The 21,808-nt window shown below is 38.5% G+C and overlaps 1 protein-coding gene across 1 annotated transcript in view; it reads right to left on the minus strand.

The window, feature by feature from the left end:
• htr4 (5-hydroxytryptamine receptor 4) overlaps positions 1-21,808 on the minus strand; it is a gene marked incomplete at its 3' end in the record, with an annotated part of 120,140 nt that overhangs the window by 42,001 nt on the left and 56,331 nt on the right. Inside the window, exons 4-5 of the mRNA XM_080502130.1 lie at positions 12,490-12,643; positions 8,307-8,899 (exon numbers count right to left, since the gene is read on the minus strand). Of these exons, the coding sequence (XP_080358256.1) occupies positions 8,307-8,899; positions 12,490-12,643 (747 nt within the window). The remainder of the gene's footprint in view (positions 1-8,306; positions 8,900-12,489; positions 12,644-21,808) is intronic.

Below are 21,808 nucleotides of genomic sequence, written 5' to 3' on the forward strand. Positions count from 1 at the left end.
GTAAATTATTGATACAGTTTATTACTTAATTGCATTCTTTTGCAACTCTTTTGTCTACATGCTCCTGCAACAATGCAAATTTCTTCATTGTGGGACAAATAAAAGACAATCCTATCTTATGTTAAAACATGAATATAGAGATTAAAAAAAGTACTCTAACTGAAGAAAAGACAATCATTGATACATTTACTGCCCTTTGTAAAGGTTTACTTACATTTGAGGACCCACTATCTGACTTGTAGGGATATATTCTAATTATTGCTGCAATCTTGTGGGTGATGCCATTTTTATTGCTTCTTGCAGCCTTTTTTGTAGTATTAATTGGATCCTGCCGTAGTGTCTGAATATTTGCTCAATGACAGAGAAGCACTCCTGTATGTGAATAACCAGAATTTTCAAGCTGCGATTCAATCATTCACAACATTTGCTGCACCTCCAGAGGACCTGTGTTACTGGAGACCCATGAGGCCGCCTTCGTACATCTCGCATTCTGGGTCAAGAGTTAAAGACTCGGGATGACCTTTGAGCTCAAGAGACTCAGTCAGGATCAATCAACTCCTTCACTCCTACATCACCGGCATGTAAATCCCAAAGTAAATGTCTGATCATAAAAGACGATCAGAGAGCTCAGACTGGGATCCTCAATTAGTAAGTCAATGAAGTCACTGAAGTTGGGATTTCAAGCTGTTTCTTTATATATTTTTTCTTCAAAAATGGAGGTTAAAAATGATGTGATCATGTCTTCAGCGAAGTGGATTAATAAACACGCAGATCACAAATATAGGAAATCCCACAGTGACAACAGGAGGAAACTTTCCACTGTGCAAATTGGTTTTTTTTAAAAATCCAATACTTGAGTTGTTTCAGCTTCTTCAAAGAAACCGTGAAGTCTGTGAGAGAAGGCCTGTTTTACTCAACTCTACTGTAATGAGATATTACGGGAAACCAAGTAAAATATTGATGTAGAAGATAGCATAATTAGTTTTTGTTTTATTCCCCAACAGAGAATCTAACTCGTCAATAAACGGAGCATCTTCAGGAGCCCTAACTTGCTGGTTCTCGCCTAACAAATGTTTCTTCTGTATCTGTTGAAAGAAACCTGCTGAGATTTTTCTCTCTGAGTGTAAATATACAATGATGGATCCTACAATAGGAGAATATGATAAGCGACAAACATGATGTAGTTTGTCTGAGCTATAAAAGATCACCTTTGGTGCCTAATTATTGTCTAATCAAAAGTCCATTGATAGGTCAAAGAGGATTTTATAATCTCCTTTGAGAATCTGCGTGCATCACGATCACAAGAGTGTTTGCAAGATCACAGAACATTTTTTCTTATTAGATCCTGAACTAATGAAGTGAGCCCAGTTGTGATATGCATAATCGTACACATCAATCTCAATTTAAAGCTATCATCATCGCTTCTGCTTCCAATTGCTGGAGTCAACTTCTGATTAGTATCTTTCTTTCTTTTACATACAAAGAGTAGAGGTTTCTGACGACCACATGCCACACATCACTATACACATCACAACAAACGTTAACAGAAGTGACCTAAAAAAACTAATATATTCAAATATATTAGAGCTAGTTACATGCACTCTTCTTGTATGTAACTGTAACTTCTTTTCTTAACTAACAATATATTCAAAACTCCAACAATTTGTATTTAAGTGTGGACAGTAAATAAGTGGGATGTTGATCAAATTCTACATTAAAGTGAAAAGTGTTGAATTTCTAATTAAATGACTGCATTGGCTTTTCCTCTGGTTTTTAGAAAAGTTCTATATTTAGTCTTCACAGTGTGCAGAAACAGAAGCATATCTCAAGTGGTCGCGACACTAATGGTGGTAATGGCGATCAGTATATGAATATTTTACTTGCAGCCACTGGGAAAAAAAACAACTTCTCATTTAAAGAGGAAATCTGGATTATCACACAGGCACTTTGACACATTTCTCCATCCAAACACCATATCTGTTAGCCTCTTTGGTGTTCCTGTCTCTTTATGCATACCTTGTGGCATCACGCACGGCACCTATTGACACTGGGCGCATGTGCAAGAGTAACGGTATGTATGGTATGCTTTCAGCAAGAAGTGTCTTTGAAGTAAGAGTGTACTATTGAGCCTTTGAACAACCCACACGTCCACGTTTTGGCTCTCCAGCAGAACCACTAACCCCAGCATGCATTCACATGCCTCTGAAGTCCAGGGGTGTCCCAGCACTGTGGCGTTTCTATCAATAGCACACCAGGAGGTTTAATGAGCCCGTCTACTGAGGGAATTTAACTCATGTCTTGCAAAAAGCTCTCAGTTTCAGTCAAATATGGCTTCTGGATAAGTAATAACTTTCACAAATGTTTGCCAGCAGGGAGTCTGAACGCTAATGACTTTCCATGTGAAAATGGTTATATTAGTTTGGTCAATGGGTGTTTCTGACTGGCTTTGAAGCCCAAGAGATATTTGTCCATCTGCAGGCTAAATTATATAATCCAATTTTAATCCATTTTATATTGTTCAAACTCATTTTGGCACTGAATCATATCTGCATTGAGACTTTGGGTTCCAGCCACACGGTGATAAAGATATACATCAGAGCTCAGTGGAAATACGTGTAGGAAACTTACCACATGAATATTAGTCTACCTTGCTGGAGGTACACATACATAAAAATACTGTATTTCATGAAGTGTGTAACTTTACGTCACTCATTAATCATAATTTTTCCTGTAAAATCCAGAATCAAAATTATTATATGAAGTCACAAAACTCTTCACTAAATTTTACAGAAGTAATCAACTTAAATGCAACTACAAATAACACATTTGTAATCTTTCAGGAATTGTGCATTTCATTGGTCTATAGTTCATATAGTACTTTGTATTTTTGTCCGTACGAAGCACTGACTCTGTGGCACTTACAATTTCATTATACATTTTACTATCACTATTATGAATCTGTAAAGTAATTTTTTGTAGGTCAGGTTTTCCAAGTAGAACAGTTTTTACTTCATGTATTTGAGCTTTAAAAAGGAGAAAGGAAGCAAAGTTTTCAGGAATGAGGTTTCTGTCATGCAGAATCAGTTACCAGTGTTCAAACTTCTAATGATCATCCTGGAACATTTTCGTAGTTCAGCTGCTATAAGTTTATCACCATTATATGTCATTAGCTCGTTTGTATTTATCTCTGTATTCTGTGCTGACTCACCAATTTATCTTTCAGCATGGTATCTGGATGGAGAGCTAAAGCGCCTCATCGGCAGTCCAACAATACATTGATCATTATCCTGTCTGTCTCTTTTCTTCCCTTTTCCCCCCCAATGTCCAACATGACTCAGCAGCCTACGCCTGAACCGAGCGGAAGTTTATTCCTGTTAAAGGAGTTTTACTCCATCAATACGTCCTGTTTTTGCTTTTTCTCTGGACTGTCCTCTTTCACTGGAATGTTAAGGGCAGTTAAATTAAGGTTGTGGTTTCCTAACAGAGAAATTTACGCTGAAGTAGGATCCAACTGAAGTGAAGTGCAAATTATTGAATTTATCGTCTTTACAAAACCGGCCAATTTGAAACTTTTGCAGTTCAACTGAGAAACTGGATAAAGGACAAATGGGAGGAGCACCAACGACAACACAATTCACAGATGGCCCCACATATTCCCTATGTGAGTAATCACACTTCAATTGTAAAATATCCCTGCTTTTGAGTACAAGAGTGATCATATGAATTACTTCCATGTGAACAGACTTATTATGATACCTGCTCCTAATACTTGGTAACAAGTCTCTCGAGACGTCTGGGAATGGAACAGTTCTGTCGAAAAAATTGACGTGAAGTAATTGTGGTGGTTTAAATGTCATTGACCAGAAACCAGCGTACTCCAGTTCTCACACGTTGACAGTATTTTAAATGAAAGCAGCATTTTAAACGATGATGTTCATGTTACTGTAATGCCAACATTCTTGGTTAATAATATTGAAGTCTGCTAAAGGTTGTTATTTGTTACTGGTGTTGTGCTTTAAAGCTGCTGTTAGTCTGTGTGATGAAAACAGAGAAATTATAGTCGTATCATATCAGAAATATATCACCAATCCCCAATAATGCAATACAGTCGTGTAACCATTTTGTCAAATTCTCCAGAACTTGATAAATTGCCAGTATTGTAACATAACAGTGAGATAACACTTTTTACAGCTGCATATAGTATCTATCCTCAATGAATTACTGCCACCCACTATACCTATTTGTGATAATCCAATTGCACAAAGCCTGCAAACAAATGTAATATTTACAAAACATGCAGTACTATTTATGCATTATTGCATTAAAAGATGTGGTTGAAGCTTTTTTAATCATTTTTTTAATGCTTCTTCAGTTAAAGCTATAACTTAAATGAAACTAGAACTACACTCGGAAGAGCGCAGACCTTCCCCAATGCCACATTTGTTTGCAGAATGTAGTTGGCATGACTAGCAGGATAGTCATTAGCTCATATCGGTGCTACCAAAGTAGGTCAGGTTCACATTGTTGTGAAATTCTGCGCAGGGAGCGTCTCCACGGCAACAGATGCTGCTCTCCTTTGATCTCCTCTATGAGGTGCCCCTCTCTTCTGCTTTGTATGGAAACAATTTTCTTTGTTTTGAGGAATTTATTCAGAAGTGGTTTGTTGTTAACGTCCCAAAATATAATTGGAATATGACAAATCGTCCTTGAAAATTTCATGCAATTCGGGAGAGTAGCTTCTGCGAAAAGGTGGTAAAATATATTCTTCTCAACCAGTTAATTAATTAATCAACTAGTGCCGATGGAAACATAACATTCTCTACCAACTTTCAGTGATCACCCAACTTTCGTTGCAGAAGATAATTATCCTCTCCCTCCCTTTCTACCTTCCAAGGAGTCCAAGTCTTCCAAGCAGCACCGACCTCCACATTGTGCTGCATCTTACCAATCTACCTAATCCAGTAAACTTTGCTGAACTTAATGAGTGAATCAGTCAATGGTCTGAATCTCACAGTGAATCAACATGACGCAGCAGCAATGTGATGATGCAACAGACAAACCGTATTATTAAAACAAGCTCAACAAAGGGAGGTCATTAAACCTAACACAAGAGTAATTTTCCTTACTTTTCATTTTCAATATCTGGTAAAGGGAAGCCACTACTTTTGTGAAGGTGTGTAACTGTAATTAGGTCTTCCAGTAAGTTGCCCAACAGTGTCTGCTGGCTGCAGTTTACAGCGACCAGGAGATTTTATGGTTTCAAGCTGGGAATCAAATGACTCAAACTGATTGCTTCTGCAGCTCAGTTTTAAGCCTGAATGGAGCTTCATGTGACTGTGCAGGTGGATGATAATCTTGCACCGCAAAAGTGGAGCCATGTACTGATAATGTCTCCTTTCTCTTTCTCTCTCGTGTGAAGCAAAAATATACAAAACTGAAATATTTCCAGTAATCGGACATTTGGCAGAAATGTGCCTGTGATTCACGTCGTCATTTTTGACAAATTGCCTCTGTGTTGTTTCAGTGTAGCAAGAAAATTGTGCTTTTCTTAGAAGAACCTGGTCCAAACAAATGAATAACAAATGTCCTTTTATTTAGCGAGCTAGAAGAAAAACAAAGACTACTGCGTGAGACATCCCACAAGCTGATGATAGGCGCTGTCAAATGTCAAAATAAGAAGGAGGAAGATATTATAACTTGGTGTGATTAGGTCTTTTGGGTTCTGCAGCTACATCTGGGAAATGGCTTGTAATTGAATAGAAATCACATGCACCCTCGAGGTCAAAACTTTCAGAGACAAAACAAGCTGAAATATTCATGTTTATAAAAAGCCATCTTGAAATGCACCCTCACTTTACATAAATCTACAAATAATTACTGGAAAGGTCAGAGCGTGTTTTAATACCAAACAACTCTGAAAATCTCCGGCTTCTAATGAACACTGTTGTTCAAGCACAGAGTCATGATGAATGAATGGAAGGCTATCGCTGTTCTACATTTACAAAAGAAGTAATTATTGCAGACCACCATCTCTTACAGCGCTAGATGATATCTTTTATAAAATAATAATACTACTGTGGTTGATAAGACTACAGCCGTATCACACAAATCCCAAACAACAGGGGGAGGACACTGAATCAAGCTCCCGCTGAGATTTCAAAGCAAAACATGTGATATGTGTATTAATGAAATGCCTGAGAGGAAAACTAAGCAGAGTCTTAACATTAACATCAAGTTTTTGAGCTGGCTGCACTATTGATTTTGTATGTTTTTGTTTGTGCAACCTTTAGAGAGCCAAATATTGGTGGCTGGAAGGTTGTATAGAAGAGAACTCTAACTCTATAATGACCCGTGTGATCGTCTCACATTCACCCTGTGATGAACTGGTGACCTGTCCAGGGTGAACACTGTCTCTGCCCAAAGTCAGTAAGAATACACTTCAGCCCCACACAATGCTAAATTCAATCAAGTGCTACAGAGGATGAATGGACGCAGTTGCCATCCTATAGTCCCACAACTGTGGACACTTTGTCTGGTTATTACTCTCTGAGTCAATAAAACACGTCAACACTGTCAAGCTCCCATTCGTCCCCAGTACTCTGTGAGAGGGTGAAGAGCTGATTCCACCGCCAGGAGGGAATCTGCATTGTTTCAAAGTCTCTTTCCAGTACAACGGCATAGATTTCCCTGGAGAGGATGAGAAGTTTGACACCTCCGTGATTGGCACAAACTCTCAGGTGCAGTTTTTGAGAAAAGGAACAACACCCCTACCTGCCAGTATGCCATAATGCAGACGTGTGTCCAGCCAGACAGCCCTATAATATTCAGGAACACCTCTACCTCTGGGTGCTTGCTATAATGGAGTGTTTTGAAAACTGTGGTGACTTGAATCACAGTGATAGACGAGGACGTCCAAAAGCCTTCGGGTTGGCCTGGTTCAGGAGAACATCAAAATGCTCTCTTTATCTCCCGATGATATCCTCATTTCATAGCCTGCTGCTAACAGTCTGCTGAGTCAGGAATCCCCTGAGAGAACAGTTCATGAAGCTTCCTTCATCAGCTTGATGGCCTCCTGGACTACTGGTGTCCACCCGAGTGACTTCCAGTTGCTGCTCTATATAGAATCGACAAGCTTCTTGCTGCACTATCCTGAAGCTTTGAACAGGATCTAGGTGAGATTTCTTATAACCCTTTCAGCCTCTACGGTTAGAAATACTTAGTAATACAACATTTGTCATTACAGCAGGCGGATAAAATCTTTCTATTATGGTGCAGAGACCAAGGACAGAAAAAACACGATTAAATATTCCCATATAAGCGTGTCCTTATCACTGTGAAACATGTGCTCTATGTTTAGAAACAGCAGTAGGTTGGGCAGGTAATAAGTCAAGGGTGTTTATTTGAATGTTCAAGAAGGAGAGGGAGTATTCATAGAGATAACCTCATACGTCAACCACCTAACAACAAATCATTACATTGACAAGAATGTTGCCACCTGCCCTCTGCTGTATGTTCATTATTCCATTAAGATCTGCAGTTACAAGCGTATGTAGACGCACATTCCTCCACATTGTGGGAGATGATCGCTTCAGGAAACAAACAACAATACAATAACAAAATTTTTTAAATTATTAATAACTACTGCAAAGCATCTATCAAAAACTATTATACAGAAGGCTTTTGTTGACAAATTTTAAAAAAGCTAAAAAAAATTGGTGTATTTTGATAAAATAAAAAAAACCCACGATAAATAAATAGGCATTTAAATATAGCTTTAACCATCAAATGTATATTAAAAACACAACATCATCAAATGATGTTGTATTCAAAAGCTATATTAAGTATTCTTTTTCCATAATAATACTACACTGTTTCATTCAATTATGGACATAAGCCTGATAAATATTTGGGAAGAAAAAATAATGACAATAAAAACAGATTTCCACACTTTTTCAGAACTTAATTGATTGTCAATGTGAAGATGATAAACAGTGCAAAACCAAAAGCGTAACAAGACCATCGCTTGCAGACCAGACCTGAAGACGTCCTTTAGTTTACAGTGTGTTGTGAGTGTGTGCCTTCAGTTCATTTCACTCCCAATGCATGACGGTGAGCAGGTCTGCATTAGTACGACTTTCTAACTGTAGCTCAAGTTTCTGCTAGTGGAGGTGCATTCATCACCAATGTGCTACGAGTAACATTCACGTTTTTGTGCAACATGAAATCTGGGCTTTCTGATCAGGCAGCATCGCCTAAAGTCTGTGGAGACAGACTAGATAACGCTGGTAATGGTGTCCAGGACTTACTTGAGTACATGTGTGGAGCCGTTGATCTGTGTGGCTGTGCACGGCGCGCCCGACCCCAGGATGGACGGCCTGCGATACCGCTTCCTCCCACAGCACAGGATGATGAGGAAGGCACGGCGGAAGGACTTGTTGAGGAAGGCGTAGAGGATGGGGTTGAGCATGGAGTTGATGTAGCCCAGCCACAGGCAGGCGACCCACAGCTTGTCGGGCACCGTGTAGTCTATAAAGGGGTCCACCACGTTGGTGACGAAGAACGGCGCCCAGCAGAGGCAGAAACACCCCATGATGATGCACAGAGTCTTTGCGGCTTTCGTCTCTGTTCGCATGCGGTGGTTGCGCTGATGGTCCGCAGAGTCTGATGTCGTACCCGCCCCGACACCGGGCGGGCAGGCGCCGGCTCCTCCCGCCCGCTGAAGCATGCTGATCTGCAGGGCGTGAGCGCGGGCTGTGATGTAGATCCTCTGGTAGGCCAGCACCATGAGGACCAGGGGGATGTAGAAGGCCACCACCGAGCAGGTCAGGGCGTACGGCTTGTTGACCATGAAGACACAGGACGTGGAGTTGCTCCCCTCACTGTGGCGCCTCTGCTCAATCTGCCAAAGACCACATGAAGACATGAGCAACCCTGCTGTGACAAGTAGTGAACACATTTAGATTCGTACAAACCCCCTGAGGGCGAGTCCCCTTGGACGAGTGTGAGCCAAAAGGTGCTCTGCAGCTATTTAGGGAGAGGGAGGATCCCCACGTCACTATTAATCATAGTGAAGTCCAATCTTGACTTCCCCTCCGCTATCATGACATCTCTGCAGGAAACTGTGCCTATGAGCTACGAGATGAATAATACAGTTCAGCCCGTATTACTAAATGAAGGGTACGGGTATGGGAGCTGTTTTTATCAATGGACTGATATACGTGTGTCAGGTAAGGTTACTGGATCTCTCGCTTGAGTGCCCACAAAGTAATTGGACCTCTGAGTGTTGAGCAACAGGATGAAATAGACACATTTGATATGTGTAATTCATGTGTGACACTTTTTCTCACAGACCTTGACCATGATTTATTTCACTGAAGCAAAACTGAGGTCAGAAGCGCTGCGGAATAACAAGGGGCTGGCAGTTTAACCAAATCCCAAACTTGAAGGCAATTTTGGTGCTTCTATGACGTCCAAGTTCACAGAGCTTATAAAGTAAATCACATATAAAATCTACTGAATATAGAGTATAAAGTGCAGCATGAAAGTTCCACATCAAATGTCAACAAAGCATTGTATTGTGACTGTGGTTAATTTAAAAATGCATTGAAGTATTGTGATTTGCCATTACTTCAGGCAAAAATTATGAATAATGATTATAAAAAATTATGAATGCATGGAAAACCTTTAATCTTAAACTAATTAGAAGTATAATAAACAATGAATAAAATTGAAGCTTAACATGCTCAAAAAGGAATACAAAGAAGAAAGAGCTTATTTAATCCTGTCCTTTCTTTCCTCTTTTTAATCACTCACATATTTGTAAAAACTGAATGGGTAAAAAGAAACTGAATGTTAAAGCAATAAACAACATATGTGTTCACGTATAAAATGTACAAATTTAGGCAAAACAAAAATCCATCATTACAATCCTGAAACGTTATTTTTAAAATGAATTTTACTTCAAGGGCCACAAGCAGCACGATCTGAGCTCAAGCACGCTGGACCAGTAAATAATTACATCATAATATATAAATAACTAGAACTCTACAACTTAGTCTTTGCTTTATTGCAGCGAAGTATTAATACAACCTGAAGAAGTTCATTAAGTCAACTATCCTTCTACAAAACATGACAAACTTGAAACTTCTGTAAAAGAACTGCAATTGCAACAATATCAAGCCTCAGTTCACCATGTGCATTATGGGTTACCGATCATAGTGGATTGTTATTACACTATTCATATCTTCAAAAGCATAGAAAATTTGGTGGAACGCTAAAATATAGCAGGCTTGTTCATATTATTATTATTATTATTTCTACGTCTGTGTAATGTTCCTGGTCACCTGAACCGATTAACCACATAATAACTAGAGTGGAAAGAGAATAACTGATACCCCTTTGGTGGTCAAATAAGTATATTGCAGTTAATGTCATAATTTTTTAATAGCATTGTAATAAACATTGTGATAAAAATTAAAACAGAATTCATTTGAAGCTCGACTAGGCCACAAAACCAACAGGCATTGATCTGGAAGGTGGAAGCATATTGGATAAAGTGTTATTGAGATGCACCTGCGCCTCTTAGAGCCTGAATTCTGCTTGTTTTTTTTGGTGTTTCAGTTTGTGCCAGACCTCACCAGCTCCTCGCAGTATTCAGTCGCTCTAATGAGACCCGGAGAGAGTCGCTGCCGCCGCCGCAGTTCGGCTGTGCTAAGTGTGTGTTTGAAAACGTGGATGCCACGTGTGGGTCGCTGTCATGGCTGCCAAACTGAACCACAAGTAACTTTTGCTGGCAATTCGACGAAGGCGGACGGGGGCGAGCCAGGTCATTAGTGGCTTGGGAATGTTCCTGTCTTTTTCTTTGCATCGTAGTACTCCTCCCGTCTTTAGACTTTCATAGCCAGAAACCATGTTGTGTTTGCATTTCCTTTAACTTTTCATTCAAGAATCAATGTAAGAGACACTCTTGTAGAACATCTTCACAGATCTCAAGTCAAAATGTTCCTATGTTTTGTCAATTCTCGCATTTTAAAGCTTTCATTTGAATTCCAAACAATTATGCTGACAAGTATCACCACTTTATTGCACTTTGAAGAAAAAACTAAACTGAGTGCTTCTAGCCTATTTACCATAAAATGTCTAATTAACATAAAAAGGCAGAAAAAACACGTCCCCTAATGGGACACTGAGAGTACAAATGAGTGCATGATAAATCTTCTTAAATATAATAATTACATTCAGTTATCTATCTGTTGTGAATACAGAGAGGAAATGTACCATCTTCTAAGTGCAGAGTACTCATTACTGAAAACATGAAAGGTACAACTTTAACCTGGAAAATTCACTATTGTGATAACTAGAAAAGCATTTTTTTTTTATCTTAATGTATTAGCTGTACAACTTGAAGTGTTTTGGGCCAACACAGAAGTCCCCTCAGAGCTCCTATAAGAATATCAAATAGATAATAATCAAATACAAATTTTCTTTACTTTAAATTAGTTAGTTTAGCTTCATTTTGGCAGAAATTGTAACTCGTGTGTTTTGTCTCTGTGTGCCAGTGGCCTTATTCATCTGTCTTTGAGTCCAGCAGCGCCATCATCATGATCACAATGGCAACGGGTGAAACTGTGCATGTCAACAATGCAGTTTGTTTCTAGGTGGATGTGGACAATTGCTGCTTTATTCAAAACTTCAAGTGTGGGAGTTCAAGAATTTACTCCAGGCATTAATAAAGTATTAATAAAGTAGTTGCTGCACTCAAGTTTGAAGGCAAACATGAGAGTGTGTGTGCAGTCACATCACGTGGCGTCGATTGATTGGTCACATATTGTCGGACGACCAAGGTGAAAGTCTCTTCAGCAGGTAATGTTGTTTTAATACATTGACGTCCAAAAGGGAAGGCTTTTAGCCCAAACTAATGGAGTAAGAGTCACATTTTTGTTCAGATTCGTACTTGTCACTATAAAAACCTTTAAAACTACTGAATTTATCACAAAACGTTACTTGAGTAACTGTGATGCGGTAATTATGATGCATTACTCCTGATCTACTTATAATAGTGTCATTGTCAGCATGCGTACGACAGCTAATTTAAAGAAGGTAATAATCAGGCTGGAAAATTTGAAAACAGTCCATTCAACACTTCCATGTTTTGGAATGAAACGGAAAGTCGTGGCAATCAATCATTCAGTCTTAAAAGTGTCCATTTTTGCACCTTTGCCGTTTTACTGTCAATCTTAATAACCGTCACATATTAAAACAAACAAGCCAGTTTGGAAAAAATTTAAAGAGTAAAAAGTATAAAGAAAGTTTGGAGTAAAAGTAAAAATTCATCATAAAAACCTGAAACGCACAGACACTTTGTGACCTGCGGCCTCAGGTTAACAGTGGAGTGCAGCCATCATGAATAATCGACTCTGGTTGTGATATTTTTGACTCCGCTGCTGGATCCTTCCGGCCCCACGCCGACACGCGGGCGGCTGCACTCACCAGGTGGTCGATGCCGATGCTGTTCCAGCCCTGCATGATGGGCAGGAAAGAAATGAAAGTGGGAATGACCCAGCAGCCACCGATCATTAACGCCACTCGCATGGGCGTCATCTTGTTCCGGTAGACCAGAGGCTGGCAGCAGATAGCGTAGTACCTGCAGGAGGGTGAGAGAAGAGGTAGAAATAACTTCAAGGGCACTGTATGAATTGTACAAGAGGAAAAGCAGACAGGGACCTTCCAACATGAGATTTCTTTTTATCTATCATGGCATATATATATATATATATATATGTCATGATAGCCATAAAAAGAAATAAAAAGAAATCTCATGTTGGAAGGATAAACATATGGAGCCAAATAAAGAGCCTCTTGCAGAGAAATGATGCAGCTGAGTGACAGAGCAAAGGTTTTCCAAATCTAAATTGTTTGATTTGATTTCAGCTGATTATTTTCTTCTTGTGTTTTTTCTCTCTCTTTTTTTTAAAATTTGATTTAATGTTCTTGAACATGGAACTTCGATTTTAGAGCATGACTTAATTATAATTTATTTAGGTCCTGACTTGTTTCTTTCACACCAACAATCACAAGTTAATGACAAACAAATTGCTGCTTGTGTGTGATTATTGTAGTTTTCAGAATTTGTGGTAATCAAGTATGGCACTTCTACATTAAACTGCTTCTATTGTGACATGAACTGCTGTATTTTTCCCATTTTTTTGGGAAAAGTGCCTTTTAGTCCCAGTTATTATGCAGTCACATTAAGTACTTGATAAATTATGAAACATTATGACATCATATTTACTGACAATTTCCACAAAACAGGTGTCAATAGGCACACTGGGGGCATTTTTATCAACCTCTGTTAAAAACAACACATTACACTACAAATCCTGTAAGAAATACATCGCATTCAGAAAATATTTTAAACTTTGCAGAGATTTAATTGTGAAGAGATTACATATAATTGTGATTTTTATTTTCTATTCTTTTTACTTGAAATCATCTTGGGTGAAAACTGACCTTATACACTTGTATAAATGTGAAATATCACTTTAAACATGAGCGGAGATTTCTGACCAAGGGTCGACCATTTAGTTTGGTGATTACGTGACTTTGTTTTATAATTTGAAAGAACACAAGATAAGACAATATATTGCAAAATGAAAATTGTCTATTGTAACAATTATTTTGATCCGGATCACCACTAAAATTAAAACATTTTTTGTTTTTTGTTTTTATCAAAATGCACTTTTCATGAAGATTCATTTATTTGTTTTTGAGACATCTTGTTGACAAACAGACAAATAGATGTGGGTGATTCTATAACCACCTTGGCAGAGTTAATATATTTAAATTCTCATTTTTCAGGTATTTTAATCGGCGCCTGATAAATGGTTAAAGCTGGTATTTTTTCCTGATATTATTCATTCCTGTCTTCAATCTTGTTTTTACTCAATGATAAAAAGAGAAAAATAAAAATGCATTTGCAACGAGAGTCAATTCAAAGTTTCTCTTAATCTCCTGTTATGATCTTTAACATTCTCCAAATCTGTCTTGTGATATAAGATGGAACATTCATCTTCCATATCTCCTTGATTTTACTCTTGTCTCATTTGCTTTGACACGTGTGTAGGAATCTGTCTAGTATTTTTGAGGTGGTCACAATTTGTAGGACAAGTAGAAGCCTGGATTTTCCACTTTTTTCAAACCTTTTTTCCTTTGATTGCAACCTGTGAGTATAATACGTGACATTATTTTCTCTTTTTTCTGATCGTATCCTGCTCCCTTTCTCAGAAACCTGCACTGAAACAGCAATAAGAGACCACATCAGGTCAATGCACCACGATCACAGAAATCTGTGTCCTATTTCTTTCCCCTGTCGGACTGTCAGGCAGTAGATTGTCAGCTGGCCTTGGCTGCTCAATTGCTGCTTGAAAGAGGAAGTTCAGTTTGTCAGCGGCGCCCTTCATCACTTGTCCACTGTGACAGGAATTAGACAGAGACGAGAAACAAATATCATATTTCATTTGCTGCATGTGGCATTAACCCGTCCAGTGTGTTCGTCAGGGAGTAAACGGAATACTAGATTTGACCTCTTCATTCAGGTGAAATTATCTGACTACGTCACCAGCAGATGCAACTGGGATAAACCCATACCACTTATCATTATGTCTTAAGATTTATTACTGGCAGTGCGTCAGTCTTCGATGTGCTCTGTATGTCGAGGCAGGACGGTCATCTTTGTCTGCTTGTAGGCTTCTCTATTGGCACACCTTCATTTATAAAACAATAACTGCTCCCATGATGCCTGTCCATATGCCTTTCCTTTAAAATCAAGTGCAACTTATAGTTTGTTGTCCTTGGACTTCCTATCTGCCGAACATGGGCTGAGTTTGGGAAGATGGCTTTACTGTGCTCTGCTCCATCTGCCTGGAACACAAACCATTAATGGTTTTAAAATTCCCTTTATATTCCTTTAATTGTTGGAGTAGATGTTTCATTGTACACAACTTTCATCATATTTATTTTATTGGTCTTTTAGTGCATGTTTTGGTCTTTGTTTACATCCTCAGGATCCAGAGTAGGTCACATGATCCCTGGACTATGTAACATAACTCTTCCACAGGACTCTGGTATGTTCCCTTTTTGTTTATTTATGATTTAATGTCTAAGAGTCTCCGTCTATCATCCTTTGTCTTTACTGCAGCCATGTTGTCCAGGACCTGCTTGTAACAGAGCTCATTTGATCTCAAGCCTGGCACATGACATTGTCACCTATAATCCATATTTTTGGACAAGCTTATAAAAGTCATGGGTGTAGTAGGAGAGAAGGAATAACACTGTGGGAGAAACATGAAGCGAAAACACTCTACACTCCAAATGCTACCCTGATCAATCACTAAAAGTTTCCAGTAATACAGACAATTCCACTCATAGAGCGCGTCAGTTTTTTGAAGGAAAGTTGGGGAAAGAGTGACAACACTGTTAAACACTGTTAAACACTGTTGCGATCGTAGTTAATATCCACATCTGAACCCTGTGTCTTTTATCCTGCAAGTGCTTTCACTCCAGGTTTTTATATCAGAGTTGAAGACACATTGTGGATTCGCTGCAACACACATGTTGCAGTTATGCAGCTTTCAAGTCGCTGTCAAGAAGACCAAGATAATGAGGGGCTCCTGTTTCATGAAAACATTGTTCTGTGAAATTGTAGTCGTCTGGTCAGCTTTTGCTAATGCGTGAATTTCCATCTGGTAATAACCTTTGCTTATCCACAGAGGGGTGACTGAACATTGTGTCCTGCTGTAGCAGTAACTAAGTATCGCTGTACATATTTTCCTGCCTCCTTCTGCTATGATCCGACCTCATTACCTCCACGAGCTGCGTGGCATTTTAGGGCCTTTCAGACTTGGTGCTTTTGACCGATGTGGCCTGCATGCGCTGTGCCATTAATAAAGGTCAGGAGGTGCTTTTTTTTCATTTCAGTTCCAGAAATAGTTGCGTCGAAAGGTTGCAGATTGATTTGTTTGAGTGAGGATGTCTGAATGGCACAACAGGCACAGCATCTCCAACACTAGTATGAATCCTTCTATTGTGCAAAGACAAATGTCCATACATAGTCTGAAACGTAGCACACATGCACACTCTCATACATGCAAATAATCACAAGTATGCATCGGTGCACAAGGACAGTCAGATGCTCATATGCACATTGACTAGAAGCAGAAACGTACTTGAATGGCAGTACAGTAAAGCCTGTGATGTACGGATGCCCTAAAGCTCAAGGGCAAGTGTCCCCTGAAGGCAGGTGTCCTCTCTCCGGAGGGACGAGTCACGAGGACAAATCTTAGGACCAGTTGATATTAAATGAACCAAACATCAAATATGATATTTAAAAGCAAATAATTGACCCAATACAAGATCTATACAATAGAAATACATATACACACGTACTGTATATAAGATGTTTTCAAAATAATTTAGATATAAAAATACAAATAACAACATTTAAGGGATCACATAGAGTCAAGTTTCATCCTGAGTGGACAAGACTGGTAAAATATTGCTATAATAACCTTTGTTATTATTTAACAAAGTTGTTCTTTGTTGTGGTCGAAGTGTATGTAATGAAATTGTCCCGAGTTTTGCAAGATCAAACAGTTTGTACTGAAAATTATTATAATCTTATTGGAGTTGCTTTCCTAAATGCAAGACAGTTAGAAGCTTATTGGTAAATGTGTGCATCATATTTTCTAAATATTCTTACTTTACTAACGTCATCAAGAAAGCTTTGAAAGAGAAATCAATACTATTGACTGATAAAATATGGAAGTTTACACTCTTGTATTCATTGTTGTCCAGTAACTCTAGATTGATTCAGTTTATTCCAAGATTGTAGTGCATACATGCTCTGTAATCGCAATATGTGAGAAATACAAATCAAATGAAGATACATTATAGCATGTACTCTGGGACTGATTATCTTGTGATTTTAAAAGCAATATATGTCATGTCATGCAAGTTAAAGGTTAAGAAGACTGCACTAAAGCCAAATGTCAAATAGCTCTAAAAGCTTTCATCCCGCACAGCATTATCTAAGATTTTCTTTGATGCATTCACATTAGGAGAAAGTCGCCAGTGAGTTTGCTTCAAATTTTAATGTCTAGTGCTGTATTGTTTATCCAATATATGATTTTCTATCTAAAGGTTGCATCCTTCAACTTTACAGCACAATTGCATATTAAATACTAATGACACAACAGCACACGTCACATCTTATATTCACATTATGGGTACATCCACACGATGAGAAAAACAAACTTTTTCCCCCACAGCATTCTCCAAGAAACCTCCGTCCACACGTCAACATGAACTCGGCTCAACACGAGGCTTCAGGGCATGTAGTACACATGCCAGGCCTTTAGGGGCGCTGTCACTCACCAAACACACCAACAAAGTACATAGAACTTTAGAAGTAGATTCTAGTTCTAAAGGTCTATGGCCACACTCTCATGTGGATGATAGGCCCAAAACAGCATGTTTAGGTTAACCAGGTTCATGGTGTGGACGGACCCCAAATAATCAGCATGCGTTCAGCAGGTTTTCTGTCGACTATACATGTAGAAGACTGCAGCTCTGCAATGGTTGCTTCAGCGCGTTATGTAGCCATAGGGCAGAAGTCTACAGCACTCACTCACACAGCAGAATCGTAGGAAGTGTTGAGACGGCAGAAAACAGAAGCGACCTAAAGCTTTGAAATGCTCACTGTGACCTTATTTTCACAACAACAACAAACGATAAAGTCGTAGTGCGCTCACACCAAGGTCCACTGATAATTTACTGTTATAATGAAATCAGCTCCAATCTAACATGAATTGAACTTTAGGATTTTGGAGCCCCGAGGCCGTAAGCGCCAATAAACTGAATTACTGAAAAGTCAATATCAGCAATCTTGTTTGTTCTCTGATGGTTTATGACTTATGTTACTTAAAGAAAAATACACTGTTTCTGCTTGCTTATTTAGTGTGAAATTTCATTATATCTTTCTATTTCTATTTACCCTTTGGTCATACAGGAGCATCATTTCACCTGTGCAATTTAAAAACAGGTAAAGTTCAGGGTTCCAAAACTTTTTCAATTTTAAGACTCCCTATATATAAACGACAATCTGGCAGCCTGACTTTGCAAAGTCACCCCTAAAACCTGTCAACAAAATAGACAGTCAAATGAGAAGGAGATAAGAATTCTGAGGGACCTTCAGCCATTTCATCAGGCCACACTACCAACACACACACACACACACACACACACACACACACACACACACACACACACACACACACACACACACACACACACACACACACACACACACACACACACACACACACACACACACACACACACACACACACACATATATATATATGCCACTTTATTTCAGCTTGTTTAAATGTCTCAGTTAACCTTTTCATTGGATTTCTTTGTGCCTCCTTGTGGCAGTTCTGGTATTTTTAGTCATCATTCATTTCCATTCAGACCCGTTTAGCCTCTTCAGCTTCAAGAAGATGAATAAAAAGCTTTATCCTGCAGCTGCTCATTTGTTTTTTGCTTAACATTTCTTCCCCAGTCCCCCTTCTTTTCTCTCAATATGGACCCTTTGTTTCCTCTGGCATTGGCACAAGTTTGTGTTTGTGAGCCAAGTGCCAACATGTTGAATTCACCAGAGACAACAGATGTGTCCATTTCTTGTTTGTTTCTCCTAAATGCTGCTAACTAAGCACAATAAGAATCTTATTGCAACTGTATTCATGTTCTCTTTCTTATGAAGTATTTTTAAATGTTATATATTTTTGAATTGTTTGTTGACTTGAGGGATTTCTGATCAAATTCAGGGACATTATTACAGCTGGTTTTCACAGAGCTCTGGTTTATGGAAGATATTTTGACATTTCAAGCACAGATAATTCCCTAAACACTTTTTTTCTTGATGAACATTTATCTATTTATTTGCTGTGGGATCAATTACTGACTAGTAGGGTGGGGACAAGAAGATGATTTTACTTTTTCCACTGATATTGCCCAGCGATTCGAAGTAGTGATTTTGTGGATAGGGTAGATCACTTCACTAACCGGTAAGCCACCAATAAATACAATTAGAAACATAAAACTGTTGAGGATTCAGCTCCAAGTACATGGAATAGCCCAAAATCATCACACAACAATCTTAAAAACTCAATCCAAAGGGATTTCTTTGGCTAAGTTGGGAAATATGTACATCACCAGTCTTTGTCTTCATTTTGTTTTCATGTCATTTTATTTTATGTTTTACTGTTGTTATTCCCACATGTCCAAAATATACGTTTTCATTCATATTGGTCCATTCTCTACACCGTGAACACAGAGGCGATGTTAAACCCGAAGAGGCATATAAATAAAATGTGCAGAATTTGAATTGACAGTATTTACATTCAGGTAGAAGTAGGCTTTAAGGTATTTCTCATGAACATTTGTCTGGGTTATACATGCCAAAAAGTCTGACTGACTCCTCATGTGTTTGCCCTCCCTCATTTCCACTAATGTAATCAACAGATGCTTCTTGAATTAGAGCATGGAAACCTGCCGTTTTCTTTCTTTAGTCTGTTATTTTCTTGTTTTGGTCTTTCCTCATAAAATCTGCTCTATTTGTGGTGCTGGAAGCTACAAATACCGTCAACAAGCTTCTTTGGTTTCCCCTGTTAGAAGTGAGTTTTCCATCTGCTTTTCACTGCTGTCATCTCTGAAATATTTCTGTCACATGTGTTTCATTAGCGTTGGGCCGTTTGTGGATGGCAACATTAATCAGGACATCATGATTATCCTCCGAAAAGTGAAATGCAACTGTTTGTAAAACTGGAGTTACTGTTGTTGAATAAGACGTGGATTAAATCCTACAACAATCCTTCACAGTTTGCAGGTGTGAAGCTAAAGAAGAGCTCCATTTAATGAAATAACGCCGTTAATGCAGATTTGAATGATAACAGTATTGCAGTGTATTTCTCTGTGCTCCAGCAAGACACAAATCACATTAAAGAAATGTTTTTAGGATGAAACTACACACGTATAAGTACGATAAATTCAGGATACAAGTTTTTACTTTGCTTCTACGTTTACAAAGATTTCTCCCAAAAACAAAGCGTTTGAAAGCAGAGAGAATTAAAAAAAAAAACATTCCTGAAAACAAGTGACTTTTATAAACAAGTGACTTTTATTCATTCATACATTTTATTCATTTATAAAGTCATTGTCAAATTAGAAAAAGTGAAAATTAATAGTTATGGCAATAAAAACAAAAAAGAAATGAACCTTTGCTAATAAAATCTAGACTCTTGTAGAAAGTACATTATATATATAAAACCTGATAACTGTACTCCCATTATTGTTTTATTTTGCCTTTCATTGTTGTTATTTTTCTCTTTATATTTTCATTTACAATCCATAAGCAAAAAACACAGTTTAAAGTTTGGACACGGTTTTTTAAAAACAACAAGGACCACAAAAGATCCTATTTGAAACTAATTGCAGCAAGAAATCTCCTGATTTGACTGCAATGCGCTGAGTTAAATAGGTCCCATGTTAAACAAAACTGTGTGAAAATGTTTTGATTTTTTTTTTTTTTTTTTAATGTTTTGGTACTATCACAGTATGTTCTTAGTTTTGCATCTTTCTTTCTTTCTTTCCGTGTTTGTATTGCTTCATGTTCCCAACGGCCTGCTCCTTTAGTCCCTGCCTGTGTTTAGTAAATGTTTGCTTCTCCTTCATGTCGTCCTCTTCACTCTCTCTACTCCTCTGATTACTCTTCATCTCCCGTGCCTGATCAGGCCCCGCCTCCCACTGGGTAATTAAGGCCCTGTTTACAAGGCCAAGTTTTCGTATTTCCATTCAGGAAAAGTTTTGCGTTTACACAGCATCATATTCAAAACGATGTCCGTTTACCCGGGAATGGCAGCAACTCTGAAAATGGGGCCTAAGCGGCTCCTTTTCCCTGGACCAGCAGATCAACGCCACACCTCTTCTTATTCAAGCCAACCCGCAATGCTTTTTAGTGTAACGCTATCTTCAAATGGTTTTCGGTGTCTCACAATGGCTTTTACCTTCAGCGACAAAAGCAAGCCAACCTGCTCTGAATTAGGACGTTTCAAATGCAGGGGAAAAAACTAAATTATATGTGAGGACAAAGGTGCACACATTTACATTCAGTAGTGGACTCAGTCACAGACATGAAATCTATAGGGGTTGTGTGAAGAATAGATAACTGGGAGGTGAAATTCCCCCTCTCACCTTGAGCCATTGCTTTATAATAGCACTTTTAGGTAATTGGTTTCTCAAAATGACAAAAAAGGTTCAAATATCAAAAGGAAAAACGAAATGCCAAATGCAGATGCATGCTTTCATTTCTTGAAAAAGCTCCCAATTCAAACATTAAACTGAGCTGAATCTCACTATTGTTTTACATTTGTATATATTATATGTTCAGATATGTGCAGAGCAGTTATGGATCCTTTAATAACATCTTGTACTGACACCAAAACTTTGAGAGAACAAAAACCTAGAGTAAAAACTGTTGGGTCAGATCAATAGTGTACATTTCTTTACATCCTTTACCTTTCAAAAAGCTTGTCCTGCTTTCAGTTCAGGTGCATGTTATGTTTTCCTTCGAATGTCAAATCAGCAGCAGCAGGAGCCAGACATTTGGGTTAAGCCCACATGGTGTCCTTGGCTCAACTGAAATCAAAGGATGACAAAATGTTGTATCTTGCTCCTCCCAAAAAAAGTCAAT

Source organism: Blennius ocellaris (genome assembly GCF_963422515.1).
Source record: "Blennius ocellaris genome assembly, chromosome: 9".
In the NCBI taxonomy this organism is placed as follows: Eukaryota; Metazoa; Chordata; class Actinopteri; order Blenniiformes; family Blenniidae; genus Blennius; species Blennius ocellaris.